At 39.4% G+C, this 20030-nt stretch overlaps 1 protein-coding gene across 1 annotated transcript in view; it reads left to right on the forward strand.

The window, feature by feature from the left end:
* Positions 1-5178: 5178 nt before the first annotated feature.
* The window catches only part of PLEKHH2 (pleckstrin homology, MyTH4 and FERM domain containing H2), a gene marked incomplete at both ends in the record, with an annotated part of 47631 nt that continues 32779 nt past the window's right edge, over positions 5179-20030 (forward strand). Inside the window, 2 exons of the mRNA XM_079532929.1 lie at positions 5179-5301; positions 19938-20000. Coding sequence (XP_079389055.1) covers positions 5179-5301; positions 19938-20000 — 186 coding nt within the window. The remainder of the gene's footprint in view (positions 5302-19937; positions 20001-20030) is intronic.

Genomic DNA, 20030 nt, shown 5'->3' on the forward strand with positions numbered 1-20030 from the left:
CCACTCGCACAGCCCCGCTCTGCCCCGGCTCCACGCCTCCCCCATCCCAAAGCTCCCCGCAGCGCCGGGTCAGTCTGCCGGGAACCACTCTGGGCAAACGATACGGACAAAGTTTGCGTTAAATGCCGATAAGAAATCATTTTGTACAGTAGGAACGGCGGGGTGATTTTTCATCTTTCAGTGAGATATTTTAATCTGAACAAACAGCATTTTTTTTCAGTCTGTTTGTTTCTAATGTGGCATTTCAAGGCATTCTGTGCAGAAGATACTAGGTGTAAACTGATTTCTTTCTTGCCATTCCAGCAATCATATTTTTAATACATTTTTCAGTGGCAAGTGTTTAAAAAAATCCAAGAGGCACTTGGGAATCTACCAGCATGTGAATGGTTTCAGAGAAGTTCTTTGGATACTTTAAGCAACCGAGTGGAAAATTGGAGCTGTGCTGAACCGAATAGGAAAAAGTGAAATTGTGTGGGTCATCAGATGGGATACAGGAACTTTTAGACCTTTTATTTTCTTTCAGTCACAAAAAACATGCACTTTCAGTGACTCCAAGATGAGTGTGCACAAGAAGACCGCATCACTGTACATAGATGTGAAATGAACTCCTGGAGAAGAACACTGCATGGAAGCGTAGTTGGTTTACGTGCCAGGAGAACCTGTACAACTGGAGACCTCTCCAGCTCACAGCCCAACCAAAGCACAGCTCCTACGTGCCAGTCGAGGCGGATGTGAGGATGGTGCCTGAAGGTGTCAGCCAAGCAACACATTGGTTACTTTCTCTCTAAACTCGATACTTCGGGAAGCCCTCGGCGCCGACTTCAGACTGCGGGTTACCCGAGGCGCACGCGTTACCTACGGTGCACGTGTGCTCGCTGCAGCCCCAGGGGCCGAAGGGCCCGCTGCCAACGTGAACAGGAGCACGTGCACCTGCTCGTCCGCCCTTGTTATGACAGCAGCACACAGCGGGCTGATACCCATAGACACGGACCCGCTGCAAGAGCCGTTCATCCGTACCATCGCAGCTCCAGCGCCACTGACCGCCCAGCTTCAGCGCTTGGGCGTGTACGTAACAGCCTTCCAAAAAGAAGGGAAATGTAAATAGTAGCAAACGCAAACGCTACAGCTGGCGAACGTCGGGACACACGGCGATGTCTTCCTAACACGTTCTCCTCTCCGGAGACGTAGTACAAGTCAGGGGAAAATCCCCACTAACGAATGAATGAGGACACGGGGACGAAGAAGGCGCTCCCTGCCAACGAAGGGGTGCGTTGGGCGCCGTCGGTCAGCCCGTGCGCACCTACCCTGCCCCTGGCGGGGACATCGCGGCCCTGCCCGCACTCCGCTCTCTCGCCGCCGTCCTCCCGCCGCCCCACCGCTCAGGCCCCGCCCGGGCGCCCCGCCGGGGGCGGCCCCCCGCTCCTCAGTGGCCGTGGCGGCCGTCGCTCAGGCGGCCGCGCCGCTCGCCGCGACGATGGTGGGGCGGGCAGCCGCGGCCCCGCAGCGCCCACAGCCCGGACGGCGCCCGGCAAGGCGAGCCGCGGCCGGCCAGGTTTGAGCTTCCCGTCCTCGCCTCCCTCCCTCCCTTTGCGAGTGGGGCCGTGCGGAACGAGCCGGGCGGGGGGCGCGGAGCTCCGGGCGGCATCAGGGCGGCGGGTGACGTGCGGTGAGGTCACGGCCGTGACGCTGATACGGGACCCGGGGGGCGGCGGGCTGTGCCGGGAGGTGCGCGGCGGTCCCAGCGCTGTGACCGCCTGAACGAGGAAAGCGAGAAGCACGCGGACTTCCCAGTAAGCATATAACGTGAAGGTCTTTCTGAAACACCGACGGCTTTCAGAATCTCACCTAACCCGTATGCGCCTTTAAACGCGCAGCCACCGAAGTGGGGCGCGAGGCGATGCATGGGGCGGTGGTGGGCGCACGTTGGCTGCCCTGCACGGGTTCACCCCGCGCCAGCGTGGGGGAATGGCGGGAGGACCATCGGTACGTGGGGTTCTGAGGGCGGTTTTAAAATAGCTCAGTGTACAGTTTGGGCACAGAATTATGCAAAATGAGTCAAATGGAAAATAAAGTTAGCAGTGTTTCTGTGTGAGTAAGGGCCCTGGCCGGTGACAAAACTGAAAACGCTGCCTTGATTCCCAAACAGGTCCACTTTGTGTCTCACCATTTCCTTTCTCCTGCCCAACCTGCCGGCTCCAAAAAATAACTTGGAACTGCAATGTTGGGGTGGCAGGAGGGAGGGCTGCAGCCTGGCCGTCGGGGCTGTGGTGTTTCAGGACGGTGCTGCTCACCATCGCACGGCCAACACGCACTGCACAAACCCTTCCTAGCAGAAGGCCTGATCCCACTTTGTCCAGTGGCAACAGGACGTATGGAACGCGTGGGCAGAAAGCAGCGTTGTGTTAAAAATGGGGGAAAACACTGACAGCGTGATGAGGAACATGTAAATTTTTAACAAACTTCAAAAAGCCGGGACATGGTTCCCTCCTTCCCCCTGAAATGTATTTTGATAATTTCCAAGCAGACAGCAAAGAGAAGGAAATTATTTCAATCCTTTTGGGGAGAATGTGACATTCTGGCTTCTTGAAGCCTGCGAAGAGGTTTATAAACTTAAAAAATGAAAAAGACGAATTTAATCTTTCCAGACTTGTCAAACTTGTCTCAATTAATTTTTGATGACATAATTAGAACTTACCACTTTAATGGGTGCTTTTTTAGTTTACTTTTCAAAGGATTTTCTTTCTGAAGACTGAGAGGAAAGGAGGGCTCTGCAGTGGGAACAGAGCAGGAAGGAGGGGAGGACTGTAGGTTACAGTGCTGATTCAGAGCGCTCCGTTAAAGCCAAAAGAGATGAACTCATATTTTTTTCCCTCCCTTGGGGAATCAAACAAGAAACAGGAAGTCATTGATTCAAAGCAAGATCATTCACTCCGCAATTGTAAACAGTGCATTATGTGCCTGTAAATATTTCCAGAACCCACTGGCTTTTTGGAAAGTATGAAGTAAATTATTATAATCTCTAACAAACTTCCCACAATAAAAAGAAGAATTATTCTCGAACTTTTTATCTGCAGTGTTTGTACAGTGGAATATTAATTAGCTTGGACATAGAGAAACAGCTTGGCTGAACGCACTGTTCGCTGCCAGAAATCCATCCACTCACATGTTTTGTCTGTTGAAACACAAACATTTTCAACTCCACCCTGTAATATTGCACCCTATGAAAAAGCAAAAATTCCTTCCCTACTATATCCACTTGTATTTTCACCACTATAAGCACTGAAATTTCCTACTGTTAACCAGATGTTGGCTGAGTTGATCTCTGTTTTGTGTAACTGTCATTAGTCGAAAAGTGCTGTAAAAATAATCCTACATAGACAGTCTGATAGGAAATTGTCATTCTTCATGGCTTGGGAGATCAGACCATCTGCCCTAGTCCACGCCTGAAACTTCTGCTCCTTTTGTAAAGTAGGGGAAACCACTGCTTGGAAGTGTCCCCATGCATGTGAGGAGTCTACATAAGGAGGGAGGATCAGGGATGGGACAGAACGAGGAATCTGCTTCCCCACAGTCCTAGGAAGTCCAAGCTGAAAGTAGTGGGTGAATTGGTTCAAGACACCAATCACCTAGATGGCTTGCAGCTGACTAAGCACTTCTGTGCTTAAAGTTTAGAATTTGGGTGTTGTAGGATCAGTTCAGGAAGCTGTTTTAATAACATGCTTAAATCCCAGCAGTTCCACAGGGATTCCTGAACTCCAGTGTAGGAATTCCTGAATAGGGATGGTTGTAACTTCAGTGCTTAACAACTTGAAACACGGCCGGCAAGACCGAGAGAAAGAGAGGGTAAAAAGCGGAGCAGATATCTTCAGACAAACAGCTACAGTGAAAAAATCCCATTTTTTCTTCTAACTTAGATACAGAATAAAAGCAACAAAGAAGATAGTATGTGGGAAAGGAAAGAAGTGTTGAGATAGTTTTTCACCTGCTTAACTATGTTACTGAACCTGCAGGAAAGAACCAAAAAGTACTATCAGCGAATCACAGAAAATGCTACTTGCTTTTCTGTGTCAGCACCACATTTTCACTGACACTGGTGACCAACATGAAGCATAACCACACCACTGATGTATATTTGTTTTTTTGTTGCCTTCCACTGAGATACATCTGAGATAAATTGACTTCTCCTAGGAATCCAAGAGTTATTTCCAAAGCCAAACCTACATGTTCAGATTCCTGCAATGGCTAGTGCTTTCACCCACAAGGAAGCACTCTGGGCTGAGTGGTTGAGTTCAGCCCTTCTCTTACTCTATTAAGCTGTCTGCAAATAGCAGGAATACAGCAGAGCCCAGTTCTTCTGCTTGCACAGAGGTGATTTTCTTGGCTTCTCAGACATAAGCCATGTCGAGCCAGCTCTCATTCTGCATAATTTTTCCAGCCATGCTTGTCCAAAGGGCACAGAGCTTAAATCTCTGAGCAGTTCAATGTAAATAAAAGCATGGGTTTGAACTTGAAACACGGATGAACCAAGATGTTCTGAGATCTGTTTCATCTGTTGCAGATCTAATGTGAAGATACTGTTTTCCTTGGAAGACTCATTTAGCAACCATTTGCTCACCTGCCTTTGTATCTGGAGCCATAAACTCAACCTTCTCATTTGTATCCCATCAAGGAGATTAAATATTCACGGCAATCTGAATAAGCATAAGAATTTTCAAACTCTTTAAGAATCACCTGTCTATCAGTAAGCCGGCATAAAAACAGATGTGGTACACACGTACACCTATATAAAGCATTTTCTTAGCAGTTCAGTGCTCCACAAGTCTCACTGTGCAAGAAGGGATATATACAGTAAGATAAGGTTATCATTCTTGGCACTTCACTGCTTATGACAAAGAAAACATATTGCAGACCTGAAATAAATGAAGAAATTAAATTAAGGTAAACCTGAATATTATCAACATAGATTTCAGAAGTCTTCCCTTTATGATAAGGGCATTTGTAAGCTAATGTACTTTCACTGTTTGATGGAGCTGTACAGGCACAGTAGCATTCTTGAGATTTATATAAAATAGGTTGGTAGGTTTATTTTTATAAGTCAGATGTTAAATACAGACTCAATCTGAGGTGGTTTTTTTTGTTGTTTTTTTTTTTTTTTCTCCTCCTTTTTCCAGGATAAATATGGCTGATCTTTCAGAGCCAGAAGGTACAGTAAACTGGAAGGAAAGATGTTTAACTCTGGAGTCACAGCTAATGAAATTTCGTCTCCAAGCAAGTAAAATCAGAGAACTGTTAGCAGAAAAGGTAGGTCTCACCATTTGAATTTTAACACTGTATGAATGACTTTATTTGATGAAGAGAGCTCATCGCTGTTCATGGTTTGAGATTACAGCTAAGAATCTTATTCAGGAAGAAGAAAAAAAAGCCTTTAAAATGCATAGAAAATAGGTGTGTTTTAATGCTGTAAAAGAATTTCACACACTATATTTGCTAGCAAAAATGTTTGTTTTCAGATAAGAACACCCTGGCAAATCTCATGCAGAGAAAAGCATTTATCCAGTAATCAACTGTACAACGTTAAAGTTAATATTCAGAACATTTTCCTATGAATTTAAGATCTAATTTAGGATGGAAAAACAAACTCTTGGGAAAAAAATCTAGAAGCGTTGTTTTACATAGCATTTCATATAATTCACCAGACTTGTGTATCACATAAGACATCTTCAACTATGGTGAGTCTAGGGCTTGGAAGCTGGAAAGTGTTACGTAGTTGAATATTAATAATATTTTTTTAAATCATAGAATGGCTTGGGTTGGAAGGGATCTAAAGGATCATCAAGCTCCAGTCCCCCTGCCACAGACAGGGCCATCAACCTCCATATCTAATACCAGACCAGTTTATTGTTTAAATGCATATTTTATTTTGAAACAGAGAAACATTTCAATTGTCAGGTTCAAATATGTAGATCCAGCCATCTACTGCAAGTGAACCCAGATTTGAAATACTAAAAAAAAGCATGATTGTATTTGCCAGGTAACACTTCCAGCAGAACAAGGCAATTAAAAATAGAAGGGACAGAACATTTCAGAGTCTTTCAAGTTGTATTATTGCTATTACTGACTTAAAAATAATTTGTTTGAAATTACTCTATTTTTCCTAGACCTAAATTTTCTGCCAATTGTTCCCCTCCCACCTCTCCCCAAATAAAATTCAGTTCCTTTTAGCACATTAGAGGGAAAATACTATTATTTTGAATGGCTTTCTATGCTTAAGTTTCTATGCGCTTCTCTTTCCTGAACTCATCTGTTTTCCTTTTGAAGCCATGAATTGATTTAGCATCCACACAGTTTCCTCTGAATCATTCCAATTTTACTACATTTTGGAGGGCACAAGACCTAATAGGATTCAAACAGGAAAAACATGTCTTTGTATTAAGAACCATGAATAATATCTACGCACATTTGCTGTTCCTTTCCTAATAAAATGTTTAAGATTCTGTTTACTTTGACAGCTAAGTTGAACATCAGGTATGTTTTCAAGGAGGTATCTATCACAATTCTGGCATTTGGTTGTAGTCCTTTAGATTTTGATACTATGCTTCATCTTTTCTTTTACTGATCGATCACTGAAACTTGTAAGAACTGTCTTGTAAGTCATTCTAGTCAGGAAGATTCTGTTATACGGAATAACAAAATGCTGTCAAAGAGCTGTGCTTCTGCACTGCGTGGTGGCCCATTACCGAATGTCTGTGATTATGTTGGGCAACATATGCCATGCAGATCTCCACCGATAGCATCACATCACTGTACCAAATAACCAACCCCTACTGTTGCTGAGACAGTTCCCTGGAGGTACATTTCCTCCCACTCTGTGGCTGTTTGTTTCTTTTAAACACTTTATGAAATACAGATGATATAAACCAGAACTCCCTTATCTGCAGACTGGGTGATTCCCTTAAAGAACTTCAGTAGCTCTGTAACATAACAGTTCTCCTGAGGATGGCCACTTTGACTCTTCCCTAGTCTATCAGCATTTATCCACACGCCTCCTAATTTTGCTCCTGCAGTTTCCGTTAAATTCTTTACTACAGACTCAGAGATCAGTAGTTGGTTCAACCGTATCATCCAGTTACTGACTGGATACCATTTGGTCATGGCAATTTGTTACTGTTAATTTTATCTTTTCGTGCCCTTCTTTCTTCTGCGAAGGTAGAAAACTTCAACTTGAGATGGAAAAAAACTGGGAGAAAGAAATTCAGTATTTTCTGGATCAGAGTTCTTTGCATTAAGAAGTTCTTTTTAAATAAAATGATCATTAACATTTACAGCAATGTAAAACGTTTATGTAAGAATATTGAGCAGTGCTGGAACTGAATTTTAGAGTTAGTACTCCAGATACATCTGCATTGGCATGACTGAAAATACTGCTGTTGAAAAGTGGTGTAATTGAAAAAAAAACTTTTACCAAATGGTAAAACCTTATTGAACAGGTATTGCATAATATTGGGTTTTGAAAGAGTGACCAGCTGTACAAATGCTTTGAGATCTCATCTTAAAAGAAAAGAAAAAAAAGGAAAACTTCTTGTCTCCTTCCCTCCGCTTACCAAGGTGTGATCATGAACACACATCAGAGAGTACAATGCTCTCTGCTGGAACACTCAACAGATCATTGGATGTTATGCAGTTGGGGCAGTTATGATGATATATGTATCTTCTGCCACTTTACCCCATTTTGGATCACTACCATTCGGGGTAGAAATCAAACACTAGATGTGACTTTTCTAGGGACTTTCCAGCTGCCATAACTGCCATGCTTTATGCAGCTGCTGCTGATTATAATTTTGGCAACCAAAAAGTTAAGATTCATCAACTGCACTTCACAAAACCATCTGTGTTAATAAACAGAAAGAGATTTTAGAAGTAACCTTTGAATTACTTCTCTTTGACTTTCACTTCTTTCCTTTATGGTTTGCATTTCCAGGCTCTTCTCTTCACTACTAGAAATGTCCCCTTCAATTAAAATAAATATATGCTTAATCGTATCATTTCAGAAATCATGCTTTAAAAAATGAACAGAAGAAAAGGGATAAAATCACAAATTTTCAGCACTGTGCCTGAAAAAAAGCAGTCAAAGGAAATTACTGATTCTCTCTCATCTGTGAAAAAGATTACTCCAAAGTAGAACAAAAAAACTCTTAAGAACTTGTCATGCTACTGCACCCTTGTTTTACTTCGCCTCAACTTTTTTGGAATGTTTACAAAAAGCAAAGTGTTTCCTGGGGGTGAAAATGAGAGAAATATTTTCCAGTTAAGATCATGGGTCCAGGAAGTATTTAGTTGGGATAATTTAATACACTGCAGTCCAGAACAGAGCATTAACAGACTTCATAAAAAATTGATCTTTTTCCTCACTTTGTCACCGTTTCTTTTTAATATGAATCTTTCATTCATAAACTGAAACTCATTTGGGATGTGCATCAAACTCATTGGTCAGAACTCAACAAAATGAGACTGTATCCATCAGCAGATCTATTAATTTTGTGCTACTGAAAACCATATTGAGGTTTCGTTTGTAATGACCTGCTGGTTATTTTTCACATATATATATTTTTTTCAAATTCCAAAGTATATACAAACAGTTCTCAGTGTTTGTAAAGGGAAAAGTATATTCACACTGTTTCAATGTTATACTGCATGGAATTGTTCCTCAAAAATATATCTGGAAAATAGGTAAGGGAGTCATGAGAAATTGATTGGCCAATATATGATGGGCATCCTGGTATTAGTGACAACAGAAGAACGCAGCTGATGTCGGTCCTTACAGCTACCCGTTACATTTATTACCTGTTATAGAATGAAACAAGTTCTATTTTGCATAGCACACAAATATTCACACAATTGCTTTGATTAGCATAGGCTAAATGTGGTTTTGTTTACAATCATGTCTGTGCTATGAAATGTGTACTAAAACACTGAACAATAGCACCAGAGAATCGTCTCCTTCAACAGCAAGATAAATCATAGTCCCATACTATGACATATATAAAACCCTCATGGGTATTGAATTATGTGATTTATGTAATTGTTGCGGAAAACAGAGTGAGAGTGGTATTGTGTCACTATAGAAGGTAATACAAATGAATTAGAGGGGTAATTCTCCTAGCCTTCTTCTTCTGCATGTATTTGAGACTTCTTCTCAAGACAGTGAATCAGGAAGATGAGTTCAAATTGTTATATTGCAATGTGTTTGTCACTTGTCAAGAACTATTACTGCATATTTTCCTTATGTGTTCTATAATTCAGTCTAAAACTAGGTTTTAATAAGGGTCTGCTTAAATCTATCCTTCGTTAGTATTCGAGCCTGTGACCTATGAGCTTTTGTAGATATAGTTGGGTTATGAATTAATTGATATACTTTCCTTATACACTCAAAATCAAATATCTTTGCAAAGTTATTTTCTTCAGTGGTTCTTTTGCAAATAAAGGTTTGATCAATGTGGGAAGACTTCACTATATTTTTTATAATAGATAGTTAGAATTTATAATATATAGTTAGAAAAACTATTTACTGTTGTTTTATTTTTGGAAAACTTGTGTTGTTTTTTTTGTTGTTTTTTTTAAAAGCAAGAACTTTTACTTGAACCTCAGCGTTTAATGAGTTTGAGAAATTCCTATTGCAATTGTTTCAGCTCAGTGGCTACCAGAACTACAATCATGTAATAAACTCGGGATAAAACAGAGGAGCAGAGGAATACACAATGTTTTCAGAGAACTAATCATTCACTGTCGTTTATCTGCTTGGGTTTTTTATTTGTTTTCATTTTGCCAAGAAAAGAGTCTATGTTTATAAATTTAACATGCAAAGAAAGAGACCTTGTTGGAGTTTTAAGCAGAAGCTGCTGCTGTAAGTGGGAGAGGTCTTTAAAGGAATTTAAGGAATGATGTAGAAAGTATCCCTAGTACGCCAAATTTAGGATGTCTGTGGAACTGAGTTTTAAGTAGAAGCCTTTATTTTAATGCAGCTCAAGTCTTATGCATATGAAGAGTTTACTAAGAAACATTTATTGAATAAAAAATCATACAGTTCAACTGCAAGTTTAGCTCCTAGCTAGTATTTCACGTCAGAAAAACTTGCTGTCCTTCATTCTTGTCACAGTGAGTACTTTTTTTACCTTAAGTACGTATGTAACATGTAAATATAATGCTTTTCCTATCACTAGGATCATCTTGGTAGGAGAACTGTGTAGCTGTGTTAAATTTGCTGGTGGGCAGCCTGCATTGATTTATTTTTTCATTAGACAAGAGCTGACTATGGCAGTATCTCAAATGTTGCCTTATAGAGTAATACTCAACATTCACATGAATGTTTCCAAGTTTGTTTCCTTCCTGAGGATTGTTATTTTGTGCTTTGAATGACTGGCAGCAAATACATGTAATTACGAGGATAATTTTCATATATGAATCAATTTGTTTAGGTTTTTTTATATGCTTTGTTGCCTGTGGCAGGACAATTTAAAGATTATTGGTTTTGGAGGTAAAATCCATAACGCGTTTGACTTGTGCAGTGACTGTCAGCGTGAAAATTATGAAAAGAACAACAACTATTTGCACTTAGAGAACTATGAATGGTAAAGTGAAGGGGAGTGAAGTATCATAGCACCAAAAATTATCCAAATTGAGGTTATTTTTCAGTATTTCAGTTGCTCTTAAAAACAAACAAACAAAAAACAAAACAGCAAAACACTTGCCAAGGAAAATAATTCAGGCAAACAACATCTGAATGAACACTTGGGTTGAGCCATCACCTCATCTTCAGTCTGAGGGTTTTTAAAGTGGCTGCTCCCATCCTGCTCCAGTGCATCCCTCGCTAACTTGGTTGCTGGTGCTCACCTTGAGTCCCACTTGGCACCTCTAGTGTCCAGAGACATTTCCACCCTTGTTTACTAGGGAGGACAATGAAATTCTGTGGAAAGAATTGGAAGCAGCCCACACAAATCCTGTTTCTACACTGTGAGACTGAGTTTTTGTGTTGCTGTGTGCTCTGGTGTGAGGGTGCATGGGTTTCTGAGCTGTCAGGATCTACCAAGTTGGCCCTTTAAGCTCCAAAAGTGTCATCTTGTGTGTGTTGCCTGTGGGCAGCTGGCTTTGGAGAAGGCAGTCCCAGAACTTTACCTGTGTTGTGGGTGAGCTGCAGAGCCAAGTCCTTTGCTAGTTTTTAAGTTAGTTGATTCCCAGAGACCAGAAGAAAGCTCTTAGAGTGAAAGTAACTGAGACAGCTGAAGTAGTAAACTCCCTGCTGACCTCCATGGCCCACTTTTTGCTGATGATGACATAAACCAATGTATAAAGGGAGTGCAAGAATGCTAGCTGGACCTCTGTTCTCACTGGACTCCATTCAAGTAAGCTCCAACCCATTTCTATGCACAAGGGAATTGGGCAGTGCAGTGCATGCTCCCAGGGTGGACTGATGTTGGTTTGTATGACTTAATAATGACATCTAATAATTGAAGAAAATAAAAGTTAAAAAGTTTGTATGGTAAGAGTTTGTTTTATGCCCCTTTAATGCCCATACCTTTCCCATTATATCCATTTTTATTCTTTGTCTGTTATTACGCTATGCCTTTTTATAACAGTACTTTTTTTGTTTGTTTCACTGTTTTTGTATGTCTTAAGCCTGAATACTTTCTAAGGAGGGTGAAGATGAGGTGCAGGGGGGAAGGGAAAGGAGACATCAGGAAGCAATAAATCAGTTGTAATTGTTCTCCTAGGAGCCAGGCTGTCTAATGGTGTGAAAAAACACAGCCCTAGCTGGGAGGTCAGAGAATGAATACCTTTCTGCTGGTGGTACAGAAATAGGAGCATTGGTGCTGTTCCAGCCCACCTGAGATGGGGAAACTGATGGATGTTATGGAAGCTGTGATAGCGGTCAGGCCTGGTGTAGATCCTTAACCCATCTACGATTTCTTTACCATTTCACTTGAAGGAGCGAAAAGATGTTTTTTTCTCAGTTTTTTTCTGAAGGGAACTTTTCTTTGTACTTACAAATTATGCATTTAATTTTCATTCCCTCAGAAAGTATTTTCAGGCTTTAAATATCTGTTGTCATGTCTTCAAACTGCATTATGCTTCCTTCCTTATATTTCTGGAATCACTTGCTCCTGTAGCATCCGTGTTCTCTAGGTGTCCTGTACACTTTAATTTCATAAGTAAATTCAGTTTCAGTCAAGACAGGTATTCAACTTCTTAGACTTTGACAAGTAGACTTCTGACTGGTACCTTTTATTTGAAGGCTGTAAACTCTCAGACAGTGGTGTGAAAAAAGCCTTCTATTTTAGATATTTATGTTCTGGCTCTGATCAGACCTCACAGTTCAGCAGAAGTAGCAGAATTTCCCCAATTGCAGTACAACAATCAAAAGAAAACAAAGCAGATAGCTGCCTTTCTACAGACTTGAAAAAAAAAACAGGCTTTGATACATTTCTTGTTACAGTTTTAAGTGCTACCTGAGAATTCTTTCTGTCTACCCACCACCATGCACCTTGGGACAGTCTTTCACCTTGTTAAAACACTGCCTGCACTTCTTTCACGACTTTGAGTGTTGTGGTATTGTCTACTTCTGCTCGAGTGCAGGTCTACATATTTGCATATCTGACTGTGTCTCTGCAGCTCAGCTTTCAGGATGAGACCTGAGCTGGAACAGCCAGAAAGCGTGAAGTTTCCTTTTTACCAGGCTTAGGAAAGTTCTGAAAATCATTAGGAAAGACTGAAGTTGGAAAAATCACCATTTAATTATTCAGTCTCCATTCCATGCTGCTCATTTCACCTTCACTGCACTGCCTCCCCAAATCCCACTGCTGAATTTAACTTTTTTGCATCTGTACACTCACTGGCAGCTGTCTGAGACTATTAATTCTGTAAGAGTTCCTTCCCTGGGCTTTTCTGTTCTGTATTTTCAATTTATATAATTCCAGAATAAATCATTAATTTTACTGTAATAAACTTGACTGAAATGTAAAGTATTATTTTTCATATTCACACATTCAGTAAGCACTAGAAAAGCCTTTTGTAGACTGGACTGTGATTCTGGGACAGCAAGCCTGCACCATTATGAGCAGCCTTCAAAGGAAAAGAATATGAGCATATACATACATCCATACAAATAAACCCACATTGCTTTTGCACTTTATAATTCTGACCACAATGCAGGATGAACACAGGAAGATGAAGAGGAGGAACTGTTTAGGTAGGAAATCTGCAGAGAACACCGCTTTCCTCATGAGAATTCTGGCTTTTTCACCTGATCATTGGCTCAAAAAATGATGAGAGGTGAAAAAAATGAGGATACACTGAAAAAGGAGCAGCTTGCAAGCTGCCAGGTTGTGAGCACTGAGTTTTGCAGTAGTCATAACCTAAGTGAGCATTCTGGTAGGATCTGAAGGAAAAGTAAAGCCATAGGCTTCATAAAAGGTTTTTCCTTTTCATGCAAGAAGGAATGACAAACAGTAAGATCCTGTATGTTATGAACCAGTAACATAGTGAAGAAAATTCCCTATGTTTGATCTGAGTAGCACAAGGAACATTTGAATCTTCTTACGATGTACATTAGCCTATTTTGAGAGATCTGTTAACAAGAACAAGGTTGGGTTTAGAAAGAAGTTCTTCATTTTGGTGGCTACATCTACACACCTGAGAAATGTTTTTCCAAGTTTCAGCTTGTTCTATGGAAAGACTTCCGTGCCAAAGCATTCAATTTTGTCCATTCCTATTTTAAAGTGCTGTAGTTTGTAAACATTTAGCACCTGCCTTATGAAAGTTACACGATATGTAGAAGAGAAATCAATGCCAAGACAGAAAGAATAGTGTTTGAAAGCATGGATGGAACATACCCCATTCAGCTTTTTAATATATGAGTTGTGGAAGCAGGAGGAACATTTCAGTGTTTTCTTAAGCTAAACCACAAGAAGAGAGACTCTGTAAAAAGAGCTAGTAGTGCTTCTCAAGCAGCTTTATTCTCACTTCTAACTGCAGCCTCTATAGTTTGGACAAAGCATGTCTGAAAACATGAAAACTGAGAGCAATTTCAGCCACTGACAAATTGGTGATTGGTTTTAAGTGGTACTTGTGCTTTTCATAAATATGTGAGTTGAAACAGAGGAATAAAGAACTGAAATGGAAAATCTTGGTCACGTGCAGCATTCTGGAATAGCTGGCAGGCATACTGTTCAAACCATTTATAAGCTTATCAAGCACTACATAAAAAATCAGGTCTTTTCTATCTATAGCTTCCACTAGACAGCAGTTCCAAAGCCCATTTTAACCAATCTGTAAAATTTCCAGTCTCTACTGCTTCATCACCTGTTTATATCTGCATGGTCCTTTGAAAGACAGTTACAGGTGTCTTTATTCCTCCCTTATTTCCTCTACTTATTTATAGAAGCATCTCCCCATATGAGCTCACACACTTACAGACATCATTACTGGCATGAATGTGGCTATTTAGGAAGGCACAATGCTGCTGAGGCTCATGGCAATAATTTACCCTGATCAAAGCTCTTCTAGTCTAAGGATTTAAAGAGCTGTACTGCATAACATTGCTGCTTCCATGCAGTTTCAGGGCTATATATTTCTTCAGTTTTGGTAAGTCTTATGTGGTAGGACTGATAGTTCACTAAATCACAAAATGGACAGATTTACTACTTTTCCTTTTATGTGGAACACTATATCTCAACTACGGATGGCTTGGGATTTTTTTCAGACAAGGCTGAATAGGAAAGTTGAAATGCAAGAAAAAAAGCAGACTGTGCTGTTCTCCAGTCATGAAAGTTCTGCGTTTAACCAACAGACAGGGTGTGTTTCAGGTTCAGAAAATTAGGTTTAACTCATTTTGAATTTCTGAAAATGGACTTAATGTCAGCATGCTTTGAAAGGCTTACAGAGAAGCACTGCTTTTATTTTTCTCTTCTTCCATTGCATTTTTTTAATTTGAAAATGCTATACACTAAGATTCCTGAAAGCCCTTTGCGATGCAACTGTACTGTTTATGATAAAAAGATGAGAAGTCTGTACTATGCCTCAATTACTATGTAATTTTAAAATATGAGTGGGACAAGTAGCTACACTGAAAAATGACTTGGGTAAAAAATTCCTTTTTCTGTTCCCATCAGTAACAGGCATTTTTACATGTTAAAAGGGAAGAATTCCAATGTTTTTTTGGTTTGCTTTTTTTCGGTTCGAGTTTTTTTGTTTGTTTGTTTGGTTGGTTGGTTTTTGTTGTTTTTTTTTTGCTTATCATGTTTTTAAAATAAAATATTTCCTCCTGAATTATAAACCAATGGTTGAAAGTACCAGGAATTTTATCCATGTAGCGCTGTCATTTTTCTACAAGACACATTAAATGAACAGTGGTATATATGAAAAAATGAAAGCACATATACACATATGCATACAAGTGGAGTGTTTCTTAGTGCAAAAGTAGATGTGATTTCATGCACATGAAGCATTAGAATATCATGCAGATGCAGACGCAGCCAAGAAACTTCCAGGTGAACTTTGATAACCAGTCACTTCGTATTTTGCTTTTGTATTGTACAAAATTCCAAGTGACTGCATGTAGAGCTTCAATGACCAGACCTCCAAGGCAGTACACCTCTCTGTTTTTATTGCTGCTGTGTTTCTTCAAAGCATTCAGTATTTATTCACATCTGGCATTTCTCTGTTCATTGCTTGAACGAAAATAGCTCAATTTGATCAGTGTCAGATGTAGAGTGGTTGTTTCCTTACTAAGTTTAAAAACAAATCTGGTTTTAACAATAGATTTTCTTTTCTGTAATTCAGATAATGAATGCAGCATGCAATAACACATTTTCTGAAAGATGCAGGAGGATTTTTACACTTCCAAGGAGAAAATGCAGATTAAAATGACAGTCTTTTCTTCTGTATCGATATCTGTTCTCTACTAAGTATGTGCGTATTCTTGTTTTTGTGTCTAAGGTATTTATTCTTTACATCTAAACATTTAAAAAGTATAAATCCAGAACCAGTGTAATTTATGACAGGAGACCTTTGAATCTTTAATTTTGGCAGGAGCCTAAGCCAGCCATAGATGGACGTGATACGAATGTTCCTTACCAGAGGTTTGTTGAACTGGAATATTATTTCAAGTTATCCCAGTCCAGACATAGAAAATTAAGCTTAAATATACTTTATATGCCAAATGTTACTAATGTCTTGCTGGTCCTATGTGTTTTTCCCGGGAAGCCAAATCTGAGTCTGCTGAGACTACAAACTTTAGTTCATTCAAGAAATGCCTAGCCTCACAGCTGATACAAGTCATTTAATTCTGTGATACTGATTCTGTTGACACTGACGATTTGCATAGATGACTATTAAAAGAAGGATGGAGGTCTAATTCAACAGACCTTTCTGTTTTTCAAATGACTTTCTCTATAAAGTCAGTCGGTCATCAGTATGCAAGTTGCAATAGGTAGGAGTTCATTCTTTGCATCTGTAGAACATACCAACCTTTGCTTTGAAATGTGGCATGGTTACAATTACCTGCCTTTTTCATCCTGAGGCTCTCTGAAAGTAGTATTTACCTATTTTATTATTTGAGGCTCTTAAGCTATCTATCTGAAGTTGTCCTCAGAACAAAAAGTAAGGAGTAAAGAGATCTACTATATTATGCATCTTATTATTGACAAGTTCAAAGCATGGCTTTTGATTTAAATGATGAGCAATTAATCCACTCAGGTATTTTCACCATACCTCGCTCTCTCCTGCCTCCCTCACACGTACACAGTAACACTGCTATCACTGCTATGAAACCTTCTGCTAACTTACACAGGAAGATTAAAGGCTACACTTTCTTTGTGAAGAGAAATCGTTTCTCTTGGACCTACTTCCAGTTTTTACCCAACAATTCTGATAACCACAAGAGTCCTAAAGCACTTCTTTTTTTCTATTTCATTAGAATAGCAGAAGAGTTACAGACAGTGAATTTCATTTGTTATTTTTCTGGCAAAACCATTTTGTGGTTGGAGATTATGCAGATAGAAAGAAAAAAAATACTTTTTAGGTTTTGTTATTGTAATAGATACTGCAAAACAAACCCAAATAAGCTCTAAGTAAAGGGAAAATCAGGATTTATTTAGCGATTGCTATGCAGCATCAAATTATTGAAAAGTTAGCCAGTAGAACTGTTATGTAAGTGCTCATCTTGGGTAATTGTGTTATTCCATACTTGCTAAACAATACAGCTCGCTTTGTTCCATTTTGTTTGTACAGGACTCCTAAAATAAGTTGAAGATCCTTTAGAAATGTTCCAAATCAAAGCTCACATGTAATTGTTGCCAGGAAGCTGACTGACGCATCCATACTGTAAGATCCTGCAGAGCTTCTTAGCATAACTTCTTGAAATAGTTAACTCTTGGAGAAGCAAAAATAAACCTTATCCTTCCATTTTTAATCTCTGAATGCTATCTTTCTTAATAATCATCCTCTCAGCTACTCTGGCTCCAGTTTTACACCCAGCTTAGCAACAGCTTTATTCGAATTATATTCCTCGTCCCAAAAGCCTATGTGAACATATTATTATGTTCCAGGACCTGTGCAAAAGTATATATTCCCAGAAAAGGCACAGCATACAGTTTCACTGTAGAAGCATGGAAGGAACTTTAAGTCTGTCTTGCACTGGACTACCAAGAACTTCAGTTGCTGTGCAGAAGAGCAATGCTACTGCTTGGGGTTCATACAGTGGTTCAGTGGTCATTGGTTATTATTAACAAGAGAGACTTCTTGTTTCAGGTTCAAGCTGAGTCTGAGCCAGCTGAGCTGCACTCCCAGGTTTTATTTCCATTTATCGCATATGCTACGTTTCTTATATAATCTTACAGCTGGATTGAATTGTATTTACTGGACATAAATAAATTACCAAGTAATGCCATGGCCATCACCCGCATTTGCTTGACTATGAAATTTGATGATCAACTTGCTATTGAGTAGCAACAATGAATTTCACACAATAAATATCTGAAGGAGGCTTCTGTCATAACATAACCATTATGACAGATTACTATTAGCCATCACAGAGTATTGGCAATGTTCATTATTGATGTAATACCTGCTCTTCTACTTGGTTTAGCATACTACCTTAACAGCAGTGGAATGTTAGCTGTCCAAATATTCAAAAATAACCCCAATTTTTGAAACCACAACTCACTAAAAAGAAATGTCATAAAAATAATATTACAGTGAGTTTTGTAAACTAAACTCACATTTGAACATAAAGCCAAAACAGACAGATGAAAAGTAATCCTAGAACTCCAGATTCTGTAAATTAAATTCAAATTTAAAACCTCAACATGAAGTCATACAAATATGGAATTAAATACAAGTGATCAGAGAACAATGGAAGCGGATCTCTCTGGGTCTATGCAGACTGTTAGAACATGAATGACTGCGACAATCATTTCCTTAGTCCTGTTCCTTCCAAACAACTCTTCAGGGACCACTGTGTATGGTGTAATGTTTGTCACATTTGTATCTGCAGTGTTTTGTACATTTCAGTTCTTGTGTCTTCTGAGAAAGTCCCAAGTCAGTCACAGCTTTTCTAACGTTAATGACGACTCATTTTCTCCGTTTTTTTTTTTTTGTTTGTTTGTTTTTGTTTTTTTTTTAATTGATGGAAAACTATGATTCTGTATTCTTGTCTGGATGAGGTGCTAAAAGTACATAGAACTGCTTTGTGTTATTGACAGCATAGCTAGGGAGGAAAAAAAAGGAGAAAGAAACAGGAAGATGCCAGAAATAGAAAACAAACAGGACAGAATGAAACTGATTATTTCAAAACCAAGCAATAAACTGGAGACAGAATAAATGGTTTTCATTTCCATCATTTGTACCATATGCTTTCCTAAGAACAGTTTTGAAGCTGAATACTGAGCTCTCAGAACATCTCAGTGTTAAGTATTTGACTCATCCTTCTCAGATGAACTGATAGGTATTATAGATAGGTATTTCCTGAGAACCATTCTCCAGTCCTTAAATTTCAGAACAATACCTTCAATTCCATAGGTACTTCATATGATGATTTCAATACTAGGTTTACTTTTCTTTAAAAAAGAACTTATCTTTAAAAAAAAAAAAAAAAAAAAAAAAAAGCCATAATTCTGTTTTCACCAAAATTAGACAAGAGGGCTCTCAACAAAATGCTAACAAGGAGTTTCTTACTTGCCTACTATGTTGCACATTGTTGGAAAACCCTTCAAAATAAATCACGTAAAATGCAGGGGGTTTCAGAGGCCAAGAGTAAAGGTTGAGACAATGATTTATTAGGCATCATTATAAAGTAACAGACCAGGATCTCCTGTCTCTCAAAAGCGACCTATGCTCCTTCATGCTGTGCTGGTCTCTGTCTTTACCCATTTCTACTCTGGCTTTTCACATCTTGTTCTGTGCAGCCCCCAAGTCCACAGTGTCTTTTCTGCTGCGTACCTTTCTTGTCTGGGACAGCCCTGTAGCACAAAAAACCTAAATTTGACAGCTTCAGAAGAATTAACAGCTAAATTGTAAAATATGCTGAGTATCCTTTCCTCTTGCTAGTTTGGGAAGGACTGAAAGAGCTTAGTGCTTTATAAAACTGTATGGGAAGAGCTGCAGGATTCTTGTCAAAGGGATTTTCACCATACAGCAGCTGCAAAATTGTTCCATGAAGAAAAGTTTCATTAATTATTTCTCTTTAGAATAACTGTAGCAATATTTTAAAATGGTCATAACCACAAACAATCTCCTCAGTCAGTTTATCTTTTTATTTGTTTTTATGCTCCTGTTAACAGCACATCTTCTCGTTTTTCAGAGCCAGCCATAAAAACATAATGCTGTGGTATTTCTGGCAGTGGGCAGAATGCACAGTCATTTTACTGTATGCTTTTATGTATCTACAGATGCAGCAGCTTGAGAGACAAGTTATAGATGCTGACCGCCAAGCAGAGAGGGCTTTTCAGCAGGTACATCTAAATTGAAAAATACCTTCATCA

Source organism: Tetrao urogallus, assembly GCF_951394365.1.
Source record: "Tetrao urogallus genome assembly, chromosome: 2".
Classification (NCBI taxonomy): domain Eukaryota; kingdom Metazoa; phylum Chordata; class Aves; order Galliformes; family Phasianidae; genus Tetrao; species Tetrao urogallus.